The sequence below is a fragment of the Nilaparvata lugens genome, chromosome 4, assembly GCF_014356525.2.
Source record: "Nilaparvata lugens isolate BPH chromosome 4, ASM1435652v1, whole genome shotgun sequence".
NCBI classification, from domain to species: domain Eukaryota; kingdom Metazoa; phylum Arthropoda; class Insecta; order Hemiptera; family Delphacidae; genus Nilaparvata; species Nilaparvata lugens.
In genome coordinates this window covers 2,112,711-2,135,943 of record NC_052507.1, presented here as the reverse complement: position 1 = coordinate 2,135,943, position 23,233 = coordinate 2,112,711, and the positions used below count along the sequence as shown (strand labels likewise).

Genomic DNA, 23,233 nt, shown 5'->3' with positions numbered 1-23,233 from the left:
CAACAAAGCCGACAGCGCTATCTCTTTCTCGCTTTGTCATAGTCTTTTAACAATGTAGAATTAATAAAACATTTCATCTTAATTATGAAAATTCATTATGAATTCATTGGAAAATACAATTTATTGCTTAATAGAATATAATTGGTTGGTTATTTTAAACGAGAATGAACAGTTAATATTACATCAATAAACCTGTATCAGATACAGTCTATATAAGGCGTTGACAAGACAAAGATTCGGCAACGTTGTTCTATCTTTCTCCACTTCTTAAGGTCCAAACTTCACCGTTTCATGTGAAAACATTACAGTAGTACCTTGACTTTCGCATATTCCATCATTTTCCTAGCTCAATATTATTGTAGAACTCTTTAGTTTAATATGATTCACCATGTTATTTTACTGATACTGGTATTTATTTTTAACGCTAGAACGTAAGTTGAATTTTGTATTGTTAAACACATGAATAAAGGAATCTGAATCTGCCATTATAACGTGGACCTCACTATAGCCTAGTTTTTTCTCCATGGTCATAATTATTGACCGAGCGAAGTGAGGTCTAAGATTCAAGTCGACGGTTTGGCATTTCTCTTAATGTTTAAATTTTTAAATGTTTATAAATTTATATGTTGCGCATTTACGGCGAAACGTGGTAATAGATTTTCATGAAATTTGACAGGTACGTTCCTATTTAAATTGCGCGTCGACGTATATACAATGTTTTTGGAAATTTTGCATTTCAAGGATAATATAAAAGGAAAAAGGAGCCTCCTTCATACGCCAATATTACCGTAAAAATCAGACTATAGAACTATTCATCATAAATCAGCTGTCTAGTGGACTATAATACTACCCATTCAAAAACATCGAACATCTTGAAAATTTATCTTTCCATCAACGTTAGTAGACAGTTGACTATAATACTACCCGTTCAAAAACATCGAACATCTTGAAAATGTATCTTTCCTTCAACGTTGTAGACAGTCGCAGCCAGACCTGATAACAGCGCTCACACTCACATTCAGGGACGATACGTCACGGTACGATAGGACAGAAAGCTCTATATTTATTTAGGATTTTAAATTGATAAATTATTTATTAGTTTTTGAGAAAACATAACAACAGGTCAATGTAACTTACTGAGCGCGAGGTCTACTGTTCACAGATCTACTAGTACTATGATTATAGTGTTTTGTACGATACATTATTGAATGAAAAGTGGAAAAGATTGGATATGCAATACAGTGTCTGATAGGACGTACATTGGTAATTTTCCTTCCTTGAGCCAATCCTGGTTGTGCATATACTTGCGAGATGACCTTGAATGTTTCGAATGCAGACATATGTAGCAGATATACTTCTCGGGTACCTCGGAATCCGTACTTATGTTGTTGCAAAGGCCATGTTGCCAGCATAGGCACAAGTCACACTGCAAACAAAAAATACAAAGATTTTTAAGAATCAAACAATAAAAATCAAATCCTATTTCTGCAATAGTACTCTATTTTTTTCAGCACTACAGTCCAATATGAACTTTGGCCGCCTCCACTACAGCTCTCCACGCTTCTCGGTCCTCTGTTAATTGTCTCCATCCTCTATATCCCATTTTTGGAGATCGTCTCTCACTTCATCTTCCCACCTTATTCTCGGCCTTCCTATCTTTCTTCTTGAATGTAGCCCCTCCTTGAATATTATTTTAGGCATTCTGTTTTCGTTCATTCTACGGTAAAGTAAATTCGTATGGCTTTTGTTGGTGGGGAGTCCCTTGCGGGAAGGTCCCACCGCCTGAATATATAATTTAAGCCGTCAATGGGCCTTACGACTGTCATACTTCAGCCGGGACCGACATTTTAACGTGCCCATCCGATAACACGGGAGTGATCTGGTTAAAAAACTTTTGGTTATGATAGGGTTTGAACCCGGGATCTCTATGCTGCTACGCAAGCACTCTATCCACTAGACCACGGACCAATGTTAATCAAATGCTGGCATTATAACGTGGACCTCACTATAGCTGTTGTAAATTTCTGTAACAAAAGTTTTGGGTTTGTTCACAGTATTTAACTTTGGATTATAGTTTAGTAATGATTGGTTACAGCGTAAAACGATAGAGAAAATATAGCATAAGAAGATATCCCATTGTATAGGTAGTTTATGTTCCAAATTTCAAGTTTTTATGTTTCAATTTTTTTGTTAACTCAAGCTGGTTACTGTCGACTATTAATGTTTTGTTGGGGTGAGAGTGTGAGAACAGCACAGTATGAGAGACTATCAGCATCACATAGCTTCACAAAAAAAAACTACTACTAGGACTATAGGCTTGAGTTGGCAGTGAAATCTGGAAATTTGCAACATAAACACCCTAAACAATGGGGTATCTTCTTATTCTATCTTTACTCTATTGTATCACCACAAATGATACAGTATCAACACAAATGATACAGTATCAACAGCATCTTCTTATACTATCGTTTCTCTATGGTAATACCATGATGATACAGTATCACCAAAAAATGATACCGTATCATCACACATGATACAGAATCATCACACAAGATACAGTATCACCATACATGATAAAGTATCAACACAAATTTAATTATTTCTTCATAAAATAAATACATCATTAAAATGATAGGGAGAGAAATAAGGTAACCTTGTGCTATTCCTCTTCCAAATTTATGTAAGGTTACACATAGTCCGAAATAGGTTAAGTCTTGCAGTTGTTCACTTCACAAAATTTTCAGTCCTTAATTATTTTCACAACGTATATTTTCAAATTTAGATGCTTCAAAACCAAACATAGAAGAAATATTTCACATTATCATCACTAAAATAGGAAATATTCACATATTAATAAAATAATTTTGAAGGACCAAAAAAAAACATGAATAACTTATAATTCATAACTTATATGATAAGTAAATGATACAGTATCTCCACAAATGATACAGTATCAACACAATATGATACAGTATTATCTCAAATTGGTACACAAAACCATGAATTGATAAAAGAAAGTATTACCATAGTACTTTTTTGAGAGAATCCTATTATATTAAGCGAGCAATTTCTGTATAGGTTTATATTTTTATATCTCGTTATCTGGTTATTTAAGTTCAACGGATCTCGAAAACGGCTCTAATAATTTTCACGAAATTTGGAGCATAGTAGGTTTATGATATAAAAATTCGATTGCACTAGGTCTCATCCATGGAAAAAACTCGCTGAAGGACATGAAATAATAACAATTATTCATCCTTGGAAAAACAGATGATAATTTCGTCGTCTGTCGAAACAGAAGATGCGTGTGTGTGAGAGAGACAGAATTATTTCCAGCTGTGTCAATAGCGAGAAATTTTAATCGACTTTATCAAAATAATCTGATTTGTTTTTGACATGACATGATGATTATTCTAAACTAGAGTATATCATAATTATCAAAGTTATTCATTATATATGACAATTTTAAGTGATTATTGAGTGTTATTTTGTTATTCAATTTGGTTTGTAAATAATCTAAATAAGAACTTTTTTGTTTTGAAATGTTTGGACTGAAAATTGTACCTGAACTATTCAAGTGTATGGAACATAACCTACTTTCTGGACTATATTTATAGTGTATAAATCAAAATTCGGGGAAGAAACAGATTCGGGCTGTGCCTGTTAGTCCTTCCCCAATCATTTTAAAGAATTATATTATATTTAATTCTCTTGACATGTTTTTCTGTTTATTAATAGTTTATAAATAACTCATATAAAAAAACTCCTGGTTCAAAAAGAGATTGGCGCATAAGATTACGAGATACAGCTGGAACGGTGAACAGAAGACACTCATTGATAATGTGATAGCGGATAGGGAGGCCGGGAATAGTTATTTGTGCAACTAGTGCGCAAAGTGACAGTTTGCTGCACCGAAAGAAACGTTTACGCCCGAGCCGTAGGCGAGGGCGGAATGGTTTCTTGAGTGCAGCAGAGGAACTTTGCGCACGTATTTCACATTAAGTTTTTCCTACAGTTACCATTGAATATGAAAAGTGGGTAATTATGGGTAAAATTGCCTGAAATACATCAAATGTTTTTCTGTGTAATTTTATTATTGATAAAAACCTTAATCCTAAAATCCTAAAGTCCTCGTTGTCCTTGGTTATAATATATAATGAATAATAATTAGCGCGTTGTGCTTGGTTGCACGTCTGCTCACTATAGCAGCCACAGCAGTCACTGTTACCAACTTCATTTTGATTTTGCTGCACTGTTGCTCCATATAACCTACTAAGTATTTTGCGTTGCCATGTTGCAAATCTGGAGTGCAGAAAAATTTTTCCCGCACTAGAGCGGAAAAGTGATTCTTTGCGTTCTGTAATCAGTGCAGCAATGGCCACTTTTCAACGTAACTGTAGGAAAAAGTGTAATTGATGTTAAGGTGATACCGAGCGAGAACCTGGACAGCGACCACCGACTACTGGTAACGGAGCTGAAACATCATATTGTGAAGGAAGTCAGGAACAGGAAAATGCCAAGAATCAAAACCTGGGAACTGGATAAGGTGGAGAAAAGAACGGAATTCAGAGCCAGGATCGTGGAACAGTTACCAAGAGGTGCAATAGGAGATGGGGAAGCAGAATGGAACACCTTTAAAACATGTCTAGTCGAAACTGCAACCAAAGTATGTGGGAAAACTAGTGAAAAAGTTAGAGATAAAGAAACTAAGCGGTGGAATGATAGAGTTAGGATAGCTATAAAAGATAGAAATAAGGCGAGAAGAGCGAGAGACAAAGAGAAACAGAAGACAAATAAGTGTGACCAACTAGTCAATGAATTGGAGGCGGTCTATAGAGAAAAGAAATTGAGTGCAAAGAGAATAATCAGAGAAGAGAAGGAGGTGTGCTGGAGGGAGTTTACTGACAGGATAGAAGAGGATAGTAAGGGAAATATGAAACTTCTGTACAAGATCATCAAGAACAAGAGAAAAAATACAGAGTGTATAGGAGCAATAGAAAGAGAAAATGGTGAACTAGTCAGAGGAGAGGACGAGATAAGAGAGGAGATGAGGAAATACTTCGAACTGCTTTATAACGGGACGGTGAAAAAGATGGTACGGATAAGGAAACCAGTGGATGAACACCAGAGAAATCAAGAGCCACCGATAACATGGAGAGAAACAGAACTAGCCCTGAAGGGTATGAGCAAAAATAAAGCTGCAGGAATGGACCAGGTGAGTGCTGACATGATCAAGGCGGCTGGGATACCTGGTTTGCAGTGGCTCCACAGAGTCATCAACAAGGTGTGGCAGGAGAACAAAATACCAAAGGATTGGACAAGGGGATGAAATCAACACCAGAGAAATCAAGAGCCACCGATAACATGGAGAGAAACAGAACTAGCCCTGAAGGGTATGAGCAAAAATAAAGCTGCAGGAATGGACCAGGTGAGTGCTGACATGATCAAGGCGGCTGGGATACCTGGTTTGCAGTGGCTCCACAGAGTCATCAACAAGGTGTGGCAGGAGAACAAAATACCAAAGGATTGGACAAGGGGAATGATCATACCAATATTTAAGAAGGGAAGCAGGCGGAAGTGTGGAAATTACAGAGGAATAACCCTGCTCTCGCATGGGTTGAAGATTACAGAAAGGATAATTGAAGGGAGACTGAGGTCGGTAATTGAACCTCAACTGGAGGAAGAACAGTATGGATTCAGAAAGAACAGAGCCACTACTGACTTGATATTCACAGTGAGGATGCTGATGGAGAAACACTGGGAAATGGGGAAGGACCTGATACTGGTCTTCATAGATATAGAAAAGGCGTTTGACAGTGTGCTAAGAAAGAAGATATGGGAGTGCCTAGAAAACAGAAGAGTGAGAGACACCCTTATAGAGAAGGTTAGAACTTTATACCTGTGTGCAAATAGGAAAGGGAACATCAAGATGGTTTCAAACATTCAACGGCGTACAACAGGGCAGTTCATTGTCACCACTACTTTTTATTGTTGTAATGGACCAGATAATGAAAAACATCAAAGGAAAACTGAGAAAGTTTCAAGCATATGCATTCGCCGATGATGTTGTCATATGGGGAAACACAGAACAGGAAGCACAGCAGCAATTGGACCTATGGTATCAAGAGTTCAAAGAGTTTGGTATGAAAATCAGTAAGAGCAAGACAGTGGTACTGAAAGTGAATAGAGACAACCGCCCATGCACCATCACACTAGAAGGACAGAGAGTTGAGAGTGTGGAAGAGTTTAGCTATCTGGGTAGCATGTTGGACAGAGAGGGCAGAAACGACAAGGAAGTAATAAACAGAGTACGGAAGGGAGCCCAATTTTACCAACAAGTAAGGACACTTCTGTGGAATAAGGAAATACCACTCAAGACCAAACAAACTCTTTACAGTAGCTAATATGTGCCGATTGCCAGCTACAGCTTGGAGGCCTGTACCACAAACAGGAGAGAGGAGAGCAGGCTGCAGGCGGGGGAGATGAAGTTCTTGCGGACATGCGTACAGAAAACGAGGAGAGATAGAGTGAGGAACGACGAAATAAGGAAGGAGGTGATCCAAGAGAGAGGACTGGACTGGAGGAGGTTGGAGGAGGAGAGGAGCTACTTGGACAGACAGACATGGCGAGGCATCGTAAACCGCACCCGGGCAACTGGAGACGGAGATCGATAATGATGATGAATAGTTTATAAATAAATAGCGAGCGAAGCTCGGCGCCCCGATATTAATAGATGAACTAAAGAGCGACTAACCTGAATCATGAGACCATCTTCTTCAGTGTATCCGCACATACAGTTGATAATCTCTTCCTTTTTGTTGATGACCTCGACCTCCACTGTATCCGTTGTATTGATGCCATCCGCTGGCCCATCAACACCATCAACATTGCTGTCTGCAATCAACAAATTATCGATTATTTGACAAGAATAGAAAAGTGAACGTGATCAAGAATGTTTCCATGAATATTAGGGCACAAACCCACTGAAGGCGGAGCGGAGCGGAGCGTGGCGGAGCGGAGCGTGGCGGAGCGGAGCGTGGCGGAGCGGAGCGGAGCGTGGCGAGGCGTGACGTGGTAAGAGCGTCAAGCGTCAAGGGCCTAGAAAATGGCGTTGTCCAAGTTTGCACGAACATTACTTTGAGAGAATAATTACTTGAAGCACGGGAAAAAAAGGAACCAAATTTCCCTCACAACATTTACTACATCTTTTCCAATTGTATTTCAGAAAGTATCAATTGTGATTGAGAATAGTCATTTGTATTTGAGAAAACGTCAGATGTAAATGAGAATAGTCAATTGGATTTGAGAAGTCATCACTTGTGAATTTTATTTGAGAAAGTATCATTTCAATTTGAGACCATACGATTTGAAATCGAGAAGTTGTCAGTTTTAATTGGGAAATGATTTTAAAAAACCAGTACTACCAGTACTTATAACTGTACTCATATAAAACTGGTAGTTCTGTGAACAGTAGACCTCACGCAGTATTCTCATCCACAAGTACCTGATTGAAACTATAGTTCTTATACAAATACAGTAATAAGACTGGCTTCTCCACACATCTGTGTAATCACTTGTCCGCTGATTTATGATGAATAATTCTATAGTCTGATTTTTACTCTAATATTGGCGTATGAAGGAGACTCCTTTTTCCTTTTATTGACCGAGCGAAGTGAGGTCTAAGATTCAAGTCGACGGTTTGGCATTTCTCTTAATGTTTAAATGTTTGAATGTTTATATGTTGCGCATTTACGGCGAAACGCGATAATAGATTCTCATGAAATTTGACAGGTGTTCCTTTTTAAATTGCGCGTCGACGTATATACAAGGTTTTTGGAAATTTTGCATTTCAAGGATAATATTAAAAGGAAAAGGCCAATATTACCGTAAAAATCAGACTAAAATTATTCATCATAAATCAGCTATCTAGTGGACTATAATACTACCCGTTCAAAACCATCGAACATCTTGAAAATGTTTCTTTCCATCAACGTTAGTAGACAGTTGTCTACTAACTTTGTCTTTCCATATGATGAGGCCATGATTCTAGTTTAGAGTTTGGAGTTATTGATAGAAGAAAACATTTTTTTTACATTTTCCTTTTTTAATCTGATGATCAAAATTGCAACAAATCTTATTAAAAAAAAATTGATTTCTAAAATCATGAAAAGTGAGAAAGAAGTTTGTAGGAAATCAGCATTATGGTAGTTTATTTTATCAACACACCGATTTTTCTCCAACACGACAACACAGAATGTTCTCTGATGGGTTGATTGGATTGGCGTATCGACGGCAGCCAGACCTGATAACAGCGCTCACACTCACATTCCGGGACGACACGTCACGGTACGATAGGACATAAAGCTCTATGTTTATTTAGGATTTTTTCTAGACATTTTAAATTGATTATTTATTAATTTTTGAGAAAACATAACAACAGGTCAATGTAACTTACTGAGCGCGAGGTCTACTGTTCACAGAACTACTAGTTACTTGAAGCACGGGGAAAAATATGAACCAAATTTCCCCCACAACATTTACTAGATGGTGAAGTTGATGATTTTTAAAATTTCATATAAATATGAATGAAATGGATTAGAGTAGCCTTACTTTTGATATCAAATTGCAATAGATGAGTTTTCTCTTTTGAATAATCAAATAATACACATTACAGGGAAATTTATAAAATTTTGTAATTATTAGTTAAATTTAACTTTAACTTTCTGCATTATTTCGAAATATTATGTTGTTCTTTTACTGTTTTGCAACTCTTACCAGCGGGCAAAGATTTTCTTTTTGCTGGTGATGCCTAGATTTTATATTTTATTTTAATTTTATTCAAGTATATGTATGAGTAATTATGCTTATTCATTTACATTTTTAATGATATGTCATATTATAAATATTTTGTAATATGTTTTCAATATTCTAATTGGCAATAAATTAGGGCAAACATTAAATATACTAGTGTACTAGATGGTGGGAAAATGTAGTAGAACAAGTGCATTATTATGTACAAGAGTAGACCACATTAGTAGGGCACTCGCACTTTGACGCTTTGACTCTCCGCTTGTAGACGCTCCAAAAAACAAACCAGCTTGTTCCAGAGTTTGACGCCACGCTCCGCTCCGCACCGCTCCGCGAGTAGACGCTTCCAGTGTGTTGCATCTCATTACTTAACATGATATTGTTCACGACGCTCCACAACGCTCCGCTTTCAGTGTGTTTGTACCCTTACATTGAACAAAACAGATAAACAAAATCTAACAGCACTCCAATTTTAATAATACAGTTTTTTGGGAAGTATTTTTATTTTCTAGTGAAATATCAAGAGAACCAACGACAAATATCTTTCAAACATAAAATATATTGCCTGCAAATTCAAATTCAAATTTATTGATTCTCAAAAAATATACAACACTTTCAAGACAAATATATATATATATATATATAAGAATCTACACCTGCAAAGAAACCCTGTGCGCAGGTGTGAGTTGCAATATAAATGTTTTTCAAAAATATTTAACAAAAATGATCCAAAACAAATTTCTTGAAAAAAATACAGAATAAAAACTAGTACTTAATAATAAAGAGGATACTAAAAATAAAGGAACGGAAGGAGAAAAGACGGAAAAGGCCAAGAAGAAAGAAGAAGACGAAGAAGAAGGAGAATGAAGAAGAAGAAAACGGTAAGAGGTAGGTAAGTCAACTGCAACCATGGAGTAGACGAAAATTAGTTTATTTAAAACAATTTTTCCTCGATTTTATTTGCTATTATCCATTTATCTATGTCTGATCTAAGCCTTTGGTTTATGTTTGTTTTTTCAAGAATATACAAGGGAATGTGGTTTATTAATTTATTGGAAATATAAGCAAACTGTCTCCTACACACATTCAAGTCCATTCTGACAAATTGGAAAATGTCTCGCGCGGGGCGCAAGCACAAAAGAGATTCTCGAGGTTCAAATAAATTTTTACTTTTTATAATATATAGTACCAAATTTTTTATGAAAAGTTGTCGAACTGTTAAAACCTTGAACTCCCTGAATAAATCTTTTGTTGGAAAAAGTCTGGGTTTGCCTAGAATAGTTTTTAAAAGATGTTTTTGAACAATAAAAAAAGTTTTGTGAAATGCGCATTCAAAGCTCCCCCCCAAGCCCGTATGCCATATTGAAAAGCGGATTGAGCATACGAATAATAGATTAGTTTAGCTATTTTTATATTGCTCAGTTGTCTAATTTGGTGAAATTTGTAGATAAGGAATTTTAGTTTGGAACACATGTTATTAATTTGATTATCCCACCTCAAGTGTGGATCCAACAAGATACCCAGGTACTTAACTTTTTTTCTTTTTGAATTTTCTGACAAGAACAGCAGCTAAGAAGTCTATGGACGTTACAGTTTAATCGATGGATTTTTATACTGTCTATTGTTCGTGGTTGAGTAAGGGAATTGGGTGAACGATAAATAACGATAAATGAACATAACTACATTTGGACTGTCGTATAACTTGGAATTGGATCAGTTTTGGCCTCAAGCCGTCGGTACTTTTCGAAAAGTTGTGTTATGTTTTAAGATTGACTAAATAATTATAATGCACTTTGGAATATAGGAGCTAAAAATGATTATACCTATCTAGGGCTACTTTTTAACACGTGATTAGTTACACGGACTTGCAGAACGTCAGTGGTCGCGCGTGAGCATTTTGCTCACACTCACCCTTATGTCTCCCTAGACTATAAACAGTTGGTTTTGACAATGCTCTTTCATTATTTATTAATTTCAAATCTTTCTCAACGTGTTTCATGTTATTATATACTATTTATAAGTATACAATAACATAATACATGGAGGAGATTCCAGAAATACATACTGCAAATTTATTGTTAGAATTTATGGGATAAAATAATCTACTCATGAATGGAATGAATATACCTTATTTATTTGACTCATTTTTCGACATCTAGGTTGAATAAAAAGATAATGAAAGTTTAAATTCAGAAGATGGAATATAGAATAGGAAGATAATACCTATACATTGAAATTAGTCAACGTTCATTCTATCATCATCAAACTGTTCAAGATTGTCTAGATTGTCTAGAGGACAGTCACAGCGAGGATTACATGAGCTGCCAACATTGGAAAACGAAAATTCCCAAAGCTACATACAAAAGTTGCAATTGTGCGGCAATTTGCCGCGGGCGCGACTACTCGCGTGTTAATGATACAATAAAAAATATAGTACCATTTTAAAGTATAGATAACTTTAACTACTTAAAATAACAATAACTTGTTTAAAAGTTATGCTAAAAAATATTTGAAACATTGAGTGCCGGTTGCACAAAACCCAGTTAAATTTTAACCGTGATTAATTCCACGAGAACCTATCAGAGACGGCTTTATTGAAAATACGGCTTCTGTTATTGGTTCTTGTAGAATTAATCACAGTTAAAATTTAACAGGCTTTTGTGCAACCGGGCCTGAGATTAATAAAAATCTTACACCCGGTTGCACAAAAATCTGTTAACTTTAAATCCCGATTAAATACCACAACCCGATAAATACCTTTTTCTCAGGAAAACCTCTGATTAGTTCTCGTGGAATAATAGTTATTAAAATTTAACAGCCTTTTTTTTGTGCAGCTGGACCATGGAGTTCAAAGAGATGACGAAAAACAACGTCTCTTATGATATGAGAGAACAATAAAGATCAAGGATATATCTTTAAAACAGGTGGCAGGTGTAATGACACATACAATAGATTATTAATAAAAATAATATGAATAATAATAGTTATTAAAATTTAACAGGCTTTTTTGTGCAACTGGACCATAGAGATCAAAGAGATGATGAAAAACAACGTCTCTTATGATATGAGAGAACAATAAAGATCAAGGATATATTGGGTCATATGAATAAAGTTGAGCATTTGCTTATACTTCTAAAATATGGAGCATTTGCTTCATTTTCTATGAATAAACGTGAGCAAAACCTTTTGCTCATGCTCATCAAAAAAATAGTTTGAGCATTTGCTCAAAAGTAAAAACTTTTGCTCAAAAGCTCATTATCCCTACAAAAGAATAAATACAAAAGATATAGATAGCATAGCAAAGATAGAATAATATAAAGATAGCCATCACAAAATAGGAGATAGGCATTTAAGAAGATGAGAGTGTGGACGATTATAAGAAGACTATTGATATTATAAGAATATGCTGAAGATTATTATAGAGATGACATTTTTTCACGCTATTCTAAACTCAACTAAACTAAAACTCTATTCATGAATAGAAAACAGAGCAGACGACGCAAACACAAGCGGTGCACCCTACTTGCATATTTAGCGCTTCCGTGAGCTATAAAAACAAACTAAGGCTACAAAAGCGAATCAGCTGATGAAAAATCTATAAAATACGTGAGCATTTGCTCCAGAGTTCACGAGTATAAGGTAAAGCTTATTCATATAAAAATGAGCAAATGCTTTTGCTTCTACCTTTTGCTCAAGAGCAAAACCTTATGCTCCATGCTCTTGCTCATGAGCATTTGCTCTGGTTTTATTCATACGGGCTATTATCTTTAAAACAGGTGGCAGGTGTAGAATGACACATACAATAGATTATTGATAAAAACAATATGAATCATAATACCAAAAACAAGATTAAACAATAAAATAAAAAAATGAAAGCATGCATCAAGATCAACAAATATACCCAGGATGAAAATAAATATTGAGTTTGAATTAGAAGTTTTTTAGGATTAGAAAAATAAACTCAAGAATTTGATGAAATATCATTGCAATACACATCCAAATCAACAATTTAATTTCGTCTGAAATTTATTGAAGTAGTAATACAGTTTATAGTTGAGGTTGTGTTCAAGTTTAAGGTTAAAAGTTACAACTTTGAGTAAAAAAGTTTTGAATGGCATGAAAAAAGGTTGCCTCTGACAATATTGGGGAATAAATATGTTGAACAATAAATTTTATCAAAACCAACAAATCAAGTTTTTAAAGTAATTTGTTTTGTTTTTTTTAATTTTGAGATTAAACTGTTGAGTAATATGGTTTTACAGTTAAGTTGTAACTAACATGCCTCTAACAAGCCGTATAAATTGAATTATGATGATGGAGAAATTTGAATGAAAAACTGTTCCCCGGTTTTCCTAAGTAAGAATACTACAATGTCAGCATCTTCTTAGTTATGGGGGAGTTGAGATTTTCTCCAAAAAATTTTCTCTGTACCTGATTTTTCCAATTTCAAATTGCATTGACCCTTCTTGTCCAACAGTACACGACCTAAATGATAATTGATGAACAGAACAGAAACAAAAACAAATAATTTAGAAAAATTATATTTTTGGCGATGAGACGTTTATACAAGAAGGAATTTGGGTCAAGAAATCTTAATATTTTGAGAAGTATGGGAAAGGATGTAGGAAATGATACAAAATAATCGGGGAACGATGAAATTCTTTATTATTTATTGATTCATATAACAAGTACATCATCAAAAATGATAGGGAGAGAAAAAATAAGGTAACCTTGTGCTATTCCTCTCCCAAATTTAGATAAGGTTACACATAGTCCGAAATAGGTTAAGTCTTGTAGTTCTTCAATTCACAGAAGTTGAATTATTTCAATAAATTTATTGAGTCTTGTAGTTGTTCACTTCACAAAATTTTCAGTCCTTATTTATTTTCACAAAGTAGATTTTGAAATTTAGATGCTTCAAAACCAAACATAGAAGAAAAATTTCAGATTATTATCACTGAAAAATTATTCGAGAATTAAAATTATTTGGTTATAAAATATGAAAATGGAATGTTCTGAATTTAAAAATAAAACATGGTTGAGATTTAATAATATTTTTGGGCAATAAAATCTTCTAAAAATCAAGTGTTCTTGGTTTATTAATAAAATATTTCAAGAATTGTGAAAAATATTTTCTAAAGAACTTTTATGTGAAGGAAGAGTGTTCTATGAAAATATTAATCATATTATGCTCTTTTCTTCCACCTTGGATCAATTGAAAATTAAAATTGGGAAAATTATTTTTCCAGAAGAAAATGAAGACTTTAGAAAGTAGATAATTTTTTGAATGTGAATTTTTAGAACAGGAAAGTAAGAGTGCCTTCAAAATGAAATGTGTCAATTTAAAAACTCATATAAAGGAGAAAAACACCACAATAATCATCGCAATAAAAATACACCAGCAATTACAACAAAAAAATATAGCAATAGTGAATGAAAGCATGCTGTTTAGAATACAAGAATAGTTATTTGTGCAACTAGTGCGCAAAGTGTCAGTTTGCTGCACCGAAAGAAACGTTTACGGAATGGTTTCTTGAGTGCAGCAGAGGAACTTTGCGCACGTATTTCACATTAAGTTTTTCCTACAGTTACCATTGAATATGAAAAGTGGGTAATTATGGGTAAAATTGCCTGAAATCCATCAAATGTTTTTCTGTGTAATTTTATTATTGATAAAAACCTTAATTCTAAAATCCTAAAGTCCTCGTTGTCCTTGGTTATAATATATAATGAATAATAATTAGCGCGTTGTGCTTGGTTGCACCTCTGCTCACTATAGCAGCCCAGTCAATGTTACCAACTTCATTTTGATTTTGCTGCACTGTTGCTCCATATAACCTACTAAGTATTTTGCGTTGCCATGTTGCAAATCTGGAGTGCAGAAAAATTTTTGCCGCACTAGAGCGGAAAAGTGATTCTTTGCGTTCTGTAATCAGTGCAGCAATGGCCTCTTTTCAACGTAACTGTAGGAAAAATATTTTTCCACTTATAGAAGAAATCCTGTGCGTTGAAGAATGTATGTATTGTATGTATGTATAATTTATTAGGAATTTTATTTACATTACATAGCAGTGGCGGCTCCTCTTAAGGTTGCAAGGTTGCACAACCCCCAACAAACGTCTTAATAACACTCCAATTTGATAGTCATATCATTGAAAATTATTCTCTCAATTCCGACAAAATTCATACAGCAGAAAGACAGAACAGATAGTTAAACATTTTGAATTTGCGCGGTCCGAAAAAGAAACGCATAGCATTTGCAACCCCCTATGACGCGTCGCTTATATGGGAAAATAGCATTGGAAGCCTAAAGTGCTGGAAAACCAGTTGGTTGCTATGACAATGGAAGGCATTTTGAGGATAGCACGGTAGCATAGAAACAAACGATACGATACCAACAATATCGATCTATGAAGACTGCCTTTGTATCGATAGTCGATAGTATCACACTAAAGACGACAGACCATATTATGAAAAGTTTTGTTTGTTTTGATTTCGAGGATTGTATAAGAGTAATCGTGTAATAAACAAAAGCTATATTTATTCTATTTAAAATCTTTTGGATGATTTATTTAACCTAGTTAATAGCAAATGAAAATGAAATTGAGCTTGGGAAGTTTGGAAGACCTCCAAATCTTGGAAATTACACACAAGCTATATAATTATTGGGTTTGCGTGAGTGCGTAAGTACCAGCAGCATTATGCGTTAGACTACCTATTGTTGATGTATTTTGTTTTTTACTTGTAATTATTTTATTATTTTGAAAATATTAAAGAAAGACGCATTCATGTACATTTTGATGTATGTTTTGAATAAAGAGATTGATTGATTGATTGAGCAGTTGAAAAATATATAAATTATTGTATTTTCAGGCTAATAATTGAGACTGATAGATTTAAAACAGTTTTGGGTTTTCTGTTTCTATTGTATTGTTTGAATCTTGTAACTTATTCATTTTCTTATTATCTCTTACAGTGACTTGGAATTATGTTGAGAGAAAATTAATATAATTCAAGTTCTATGTAATGACGATTTAATAATCCCTATTTATTGCTTTCTTATTTACTATGTAAGTTAGGATTGATATCTGAAACCTCCAAGCTATATTTACACCAGCCGCCACTGTTCGATTGATATTATATATATATATAATATATATATATATATATAATATATATATATATAATATATATATATATAAATTCGATTGATATAAAACCGAAGTTTAACTATGTATTAATGTTAAGAAATTTAGGATGCATTTATAGTTTATTAGAAGTTTATGATGCATTTGTTACAATTCTTCAAAGAACAAGAAATTCTAACCTCTTCACAAGAATACAGTAACATAGTTTAAATTTAAAGTGTTAGAATCAAAGAACTTTTTCAAGAGACATATATAGTGAGGCCCACGTTATGATGATAGTGATGAAAAATAGGAGAATAATGTAGCTGACTCTCTGCCTTGCCACTGCCTTCTATAGAAGATGGCTGATACCGGTACATCTGATTCAATATTAACTGTTCACTCTTCTTTAAAATGATCAATCATATTTCATTCGTCAATATACGACCGTTATAACATAACCAATAATTAACTTGATTAATAAATTAATATCGGGAACCGAGCTTCGCTCTGGAGTACAAAAGCATAAAAAGCTTATTACGAAAGAAGAAATTATAATAACATTCATACAGAAATGTTCTAATCACAGTAAATTGAGATTAATTCCCAGAGGAATGCAAAACTTTCCCTCACAAAGGCCCAGTTGCACAAAAGCCGTTAAATTTTAATCCTGATTAACTTCACGTGAACCAACTCAGAAAAGATAATTTCAAAAAGATGGATCTACTGAAATTAATCAGGATTGAAAATAACCCGGCTTATTTGCAACCGGCACAAAGTACCTGATTGAATGATTATAAAAGTTCAACAGCTGAGTCATATTTTTGACACAGTCCCACACACATGAACTCGCTCACTCACTTCCATCCCCAACAGACAACGAAATAATTATTATCAGCTGTTTTTCCAAGGATGAATAATAATTATTCTTTTAATGTCCTTCAGCGAGTTTTCCCAGTGATGAGACCTAGTGTAATCGAATCTTTATATTATAAACCTACTTCTGAATTTCGTGAGAATCGTTAGAGCCGTTTTCGAGATCCGGTGAAATACAAACATATGAACATCTAAACATTCAAACATCTAAACATATAAACAGAAGTTGCTCGTATAGGATAGGATAACTATTCATAATTTAAATATAGAGAGATACACTTTAAACTGTCGGCATGGTTCAATAATAAATAGCATCAAACATTCTCATTCTTATATTTTTCAATGATTTAATAATACATTTTCATAATTGAAATTAAATAATTTGTTAATTGTATTTCTACATTGTTAAAAACCAATCTTGTAACGTTGCAATCTGCTTTGTCGTATGATAGATAAGGATAGCAACACCAATTTTAATCAATTACTGCCATTATAACGTGGACCTCACTATAGTATTTCTAATTTATCATGTTCTCCCATTTAATTGACCTTCTATTATACAATAATTGTATTCAATTATTGAATCTATATTTTTGAAAATCAGCTTTCATATTTTCATTTTACTTTACATTTATCACCTATAATATAATAAAGGAAAAAGCTGGCTTATACACGTACGGGATATAGTCCGGGTGCAAATGTCATTCCGTGGTCATTTTTGGGTAACAGCCGTGGAAAATATCTCAATTTCTTCGTTAGGTCTAGAGGTGCGTACAGACTTTCGCTCTGCTCCGCAACCGAACGTCACTCCAGCAGAGCGATTGATGATCGACCGGCGAGCAACAGTGGTTCGACCGGGGAACGCGAGAAGATCTAACATCTTCCGTAACGTTCATGATGGGTGCGTGGGCGGAACGACTGTGGTTCGATGGTGGTACGAGGGCGGTATGAGGGAGGAGCGTGCTCGGTGCGGGTTGGAAGCGCGAATATGTGTACGCAGCTTAGCGTAAGAATCGTGATGATGATAAGTCGAAATCCCAGGCAAACACCTCGGAAACAAGATGGCAGCCAAAATGTTCAGGGTTTTGCTATATCGCTTGTATTTCAATAACCATTCAATATATTTAACCGTTTTCTTGGACAAAAATATTTTTAAAATCTTCCTCTACAAAATTTATGAAATTTTACTCTATTAAAAAATTTATTCTATGAAATATTTTATTCTATGAAATTTTACTCTAAAACGCATATTTTTCTAGTTATAACCTTCAAAAGCCCAAAAAAAACTTTTTTTCTAATTTCTTTTTAAATTTCATTCCATTACAACTTTTTTTGTGCAAGATGTACAGAGGAATTTTTTAAATCTATGAAATTTAGAGCGTTTTTTCAACTTTGGAACGATATATCTTAATGTCGATGTTTAGAAAGAGATTATCCATGATGGCAATCTCAAAAATGTTTGTCATCATAATAAAACAAGATGGCGGCTAAAACATGTACAATTTCAAGAAATCTCTTGTAATATTCTAACAATGTAGAGGATATCGGATCAATTCAGCGATCTGGAAGCTCCAATATAATTATATTCTTGACATTTGCGCCCGGACTAATAGGACTGATTGACTTGAATTTTTACTTAATTTGATTTGCATAGATTCTTAATCAATCGAGGATAGTTATACGCCCATTTTCAATTCTTCAAGATTTCATTACGTCAAGTTTTTTTCAGTTTGTCAAGCTTTAAAATGGACCCTGGCGGAGCTCGGGTTACCTGTTAGTCTATAATATAATAGAGGAAAGAACTGGCTTATACCATAGAGAAACAATAGCGTAAGTAGATATCCCATGGTATAGGGAATTTATGTCGCAACTTTTACTGTTATCTCAAGCCGATTATTGTAGATTTTTACTGTTTGGTTGGGGTGAGAGTGTATGAACAGCACAATTTGAGAGACTACCAGCGTCACACAGCTGCATGGGAATGGACTACGTGAACTATCGGCTTGGGATAACAGTAAAAGTTGCGACATAAACGCCCTATACCATGGGATATCTACTTATGCTATCGTTTCTCTATGCTTATACACATACGGAATAGGAAATTCACGAATGACCACGGATCATCACGTCTCAACTACTCAACTGATGAACCTGAAATTTTGCATATAGATTCTTAATTTACCGAGGATGGTTAAAGGTCTATTTCGAATTCTTCAAGATTTCAGTAGGTCAAGTTTTCAGTTTAGAAGTTTCTAATCAGACCCTCGCGTAGCATGGGTTACCTGATAGTCTTTCATATAATTCACATGTCAATTTATCTTCTACTAGCCGTCAGGCTCGCTTCGCTCGCCATATCCGTCTAGCCAGGGGGCTCCGCCCCCTGGACCCCCGACTGGATCGTCCGAGAATGGGATCAGCAGGCTCGCTTCGCTCGCCTGCATTTTTTCATTTTTATCATATTATATTAGGACAATCCAGTTGGGGGTCCAGACTAAACGTCTGGCTAAACAGATATGGCGAGCGAAGCGAGCCTGACGGCTAGTAATATAATATTCCCAGGATTGAAGTAGCAGTGCCCAATCAATTTTTCCGCGATAAATGCATTTATATCTTCAACTTGGTGCCAACCTAACAAAATCAACTCAACTTAATGCCAACCTGACAAAATTATTAATTTAGTTGCCAGTTAACAACTGTTTCGAAGAGGTACTCTATCTAGATTATAGTTCTATAGTAACATATGATATGGAAATTTCAATTCTAATTAAGAGATTGGGAGAAGAATAATATACATGCTAAAAGACGAACTTTAAACCCTCAAAAACAACCCTTAGAGTTGAAATATTGCCAAAAGATTTCTTAGTGCGCCTCTAAAGGGCCAACTGAACTTACCTACCAAATTTGAACGTTTTTGGTCCGGTAGATTTTTAGTTATGCGAGTGAGTGAGTGAGTGAGTGAGTGCCATTTCGCTTTTATATATATAGATACTTTTCAAATAGAATCACTTACCATTACTGTCTGGTGTGAGGTTGAGTTTCTCGAGGCTGACAAGGCAAGGCTTGTTCCTCGCGTAATGGTAGGATGCACTGGAGGGTGTTCTGGGCAAGTCTGACGTTCCTTCCGAGTGATCTACAATTTAAATAAAACATTTACATATTAAAATAATAGTTATTTGTGCAACTAGTGCGCAAAGTGACAGTTTGCTGCACCGAAAGAAACGTTCACGTTTCTCGCCTACGGCTCGGGCGGAATGGTTTCTTGAGTGCAGCAGAGGAAATTTGCGCACGTATTTCACATTTAATTTTTCCTACAGTTACCATTGAATATGAAAAGTGGGTAATTATGGGTAAAATTGCCTGAAATGCATCAAATGTTTTTCTGTGTAATTTTATTATTGATAAAAACCTCAATCCTAAAATCCTAAAGTCCTCGTTGTCCTTGGTTATAATATATAATACTAATAATTAGCGCGTTGTGCTTCGTTGCACGTCTGCTCACTATAGCAGCCACAGCAGTCACTGTTACCAACTTCATTTTGATTTTGCTGCACTGTTGCTCCATATAACCTACTAAGTATTTTGCGTTGCCATGTTGCAAATCTGGAGTGCAGAAAAATTTTTCCCGCACTAGAGCGGAAAAGTGATTCTTTGCGTTCTGTAATCAGTGCAGCAATGGCCACTTTTCAACGTAACTGTAGGAAAATATAAATAATCATTGTATACTGCAATGGAATATCAGATACCAGTGTGTCTCCCAGACGGTTTTTGCTTAAGACTGAAGATTATGAATTGCGGAATGGGAAGTAAATTTGACTTGACTGACATTATTATTTTGATAATTCACTTAGTGTATAAATTAAATAAATAAATGACTTTGAATATTACTAACTCAATAAAAGGGTGTGATAACATTGAGAATAGTTTTATTTAGGGCCGGTTTCCGAGCTCGGGATTTAGCTAAGTTCTAGACTTTAAACAGCTGGAGTCAGAAAATTGGCTTTCCGAAACGGGGCGTAGTCACATCTTTATTCTATCATTTCTCTAATTGGAATAGTTTTTCCTTGACGAAATGAAATATTCGTAAATAATTCTAAATAGCTGAAACTTCACACTATTTTCTCTTTCATTTTATTTTGTGTTCAATTTTCTAGTTTTTCGAAATTTATGTATTTACAATGCAAATTACACGAATGTAATGACATTGGTAGATAAAATAATAAGGTAGTCATTGTGCTATTTCTCTTCCAAATTTAATTTAAACTTGGACTGCGACTATGCCCCGTTTCGGAAATCCAATTTTTTCACTCCAGCTGTTCAAAGTCTAGAACTTAGCTAAATCCCGAGCTCGGATCCGCCCCTTAGATGAAATCTTCACGTCTCAACAACTGGACTGATTAACTTGAAATTTAGCATATAGATTCTCAATTTACCGAGGATGGTTGTTGGCCTATTTTAAATTCAAGATTTCAGTAGGTCTAGTTTTCAGTTTTGCAAGTTTCCAATCAGACCCTGGCGGAGCACGGGTTACCTGCTAGTTTCAACATATTTAACTGAACTCTATCAATTATTACCATTTACCAATACTATTTTAAATTGTCTACGAAAATTTTATTGTAAAGATTTTGTTCAGTTTCTTACATTTTTGCCTGGGCGGAGGCGTACGACTTCCAACATGTGAATCTTTTCCAGTTGTTTGTCTGCTATCCGCTCCTAATTTTTCCAGCTCTTCTGGTTTCAATCTGAAATAAAAAACAGAGAACCGTAAGTTTTAGGCTCACATACCAATATATTTTTTTCCTACAGTTACGTTGAAAAGTGGCCATTGCTGCACTGATTACAGAACGCAAAGAATCACTTTTCCGCCCTAGTGCGGGAAAAATTTTTCTGCACTCCAGATTTGCAACATGGCAACGAAAAATACTTAGTAGGTTATATGGAGCAACAGTGCAGCAAAATCAAAATGAAGTTGGTAACAGTGACTGCTGTGGCTGCTATAGTGAGCAGAGGTGCAACCAAGCACAACGCGCTAATTATTACTATTATATATTTTCGCCACACTGCACAGAAAGCAGCTGTTTTCCAGTCCCTACGTAGATCTGAAAGACCTTGTTTGCAGACGACGTCAGAAAAGGGTTTCTTTTCCGGTCTAGGCCAGAAAGTTGTCTCTTTCCAGCCGCTTATGGCTGGAAACAACGCGCTAATTATTATTAATAAGTCATCCGCTAGATCGGGCGAGTGTCCACTTTCATAATAAGCTGAAGTCGCCATGATTTTAGTTCCAGTTTCGAATCAAACTAATTCGCTTCGCAACCAGTTTTATTTAATTATTTATTGTTGATTAGTGCATTCCGAATTTTCAAAAATGCTTGAAGATGACTGTGGTATTCCAAGTGAAATTTTAAAAGAATCTGAAATCCTGACTGCAAATCTTCTACCACTAAAATCAAGAGATAGGTACGATAGCTTAACGAGTATTCTTTATTTTGTATTCTTTATTTATTTTGTCAGCAATACCTGTAGTGTGGCGAAAAATATCGTTCGCACCACGGGCAAAAATGTTTTTCCAGCTCTCAATCTTTTCTAGTCCTCGGCCTACGGCCTCGGACTTGAAAATCGATTTCGAGCTGGAAAAATCTCATTTTCTGCTCTAGGTGCGAAATATACTATATAACGAGGACAGCAACAGCACAGTGCCACCACAGCACACACCACACAGCCGCCTCGCCATTCAAACACTACTAAGTTATTTGATGGATTTCAGGCAATTTTACCCATAATTACCCACTTTTCATATTCAATGGTAACTGTAGGAAAAACTTAATGTGAAATACGTGCGCAAAGTTCCTCTGCTGCACTCAAGAAACCATTCCGCCCTCGCCTACGGCTCGGGCATAAACGTTTCTTTCGGTGCAGCAAACTGTCACTTTGCGCACTAGTTGCACAAATAACTATTCCTGAAGATTAGGCCCACGTAAGCTTCAGGCTTGTGCGTGAATAGTAGGACTCATGAGACATGAGATGAACCTACAGCTCTAGGTGGGGTTCCGAGCCACCAAGAAGGTAGATACTATCATAGAGAAACAATAGCATGAGTAGATATCCCATGGTATAGGGCGTTTATGTCGCAACTTTTACTGTTATCTCAAGCCTATAGTCTTTCTTGTGAAGCTTTATGAGGCTGGTAGTCTCTCATGAGTGCCGTTCATACACTCTTACCCGGTCAAAACAGTAAAAATCGACAATAATCGACAGTAATCGGCTTGAGATAACAGTAAAAGTTGCGACATAAACGCCCTATACCATGGGATATCTACTTATGCTATTGTTTGTCTATGATACTATGCATCATATCCAAATTGTGAACATTTGAAAAGTATCAAACAAAAACATAATATTGTACTAGATAAATATTGTATTAATAA

The 23,233-nt window shown here is 35.2% G+C and overlaps 1 protein-coding gene across 1 annotated transcript in view; it reads right to left on the bottom strand.

The window, feature by feature from the left end:
• Positions 1–23,233, bottom strand: part of LOC111047947 — a 137,601-nt gene that overhangs the window by 10,853 nt on the left and 103,515 nt on the right. Inside the window, exons 21-25 of the mRNA XM_039425648.1 lie at positions 21,450–21,550; positions 19,822–19,941; positions 13,240–13,293; positions 6,755–6,894; positions 1,260–1,426 (exon numbers count right to left, since the gene is read on the bottom strand). Coding sequence (XP_039281582.1) covers positions 1,260–1,426; positions 6,755–6,894; positions 13,240–13,293; positions 19,822–19,941; positions 21,450–21,550 — 582 coding nt within the window. The remainder of the gene's footprint in view (positions 1–1,259; positions 1,427–6,754; positions 6,895–13,239; positions 13,294–19,821; positions 19,942–21,449; positions 21,551–23,233) is intronic.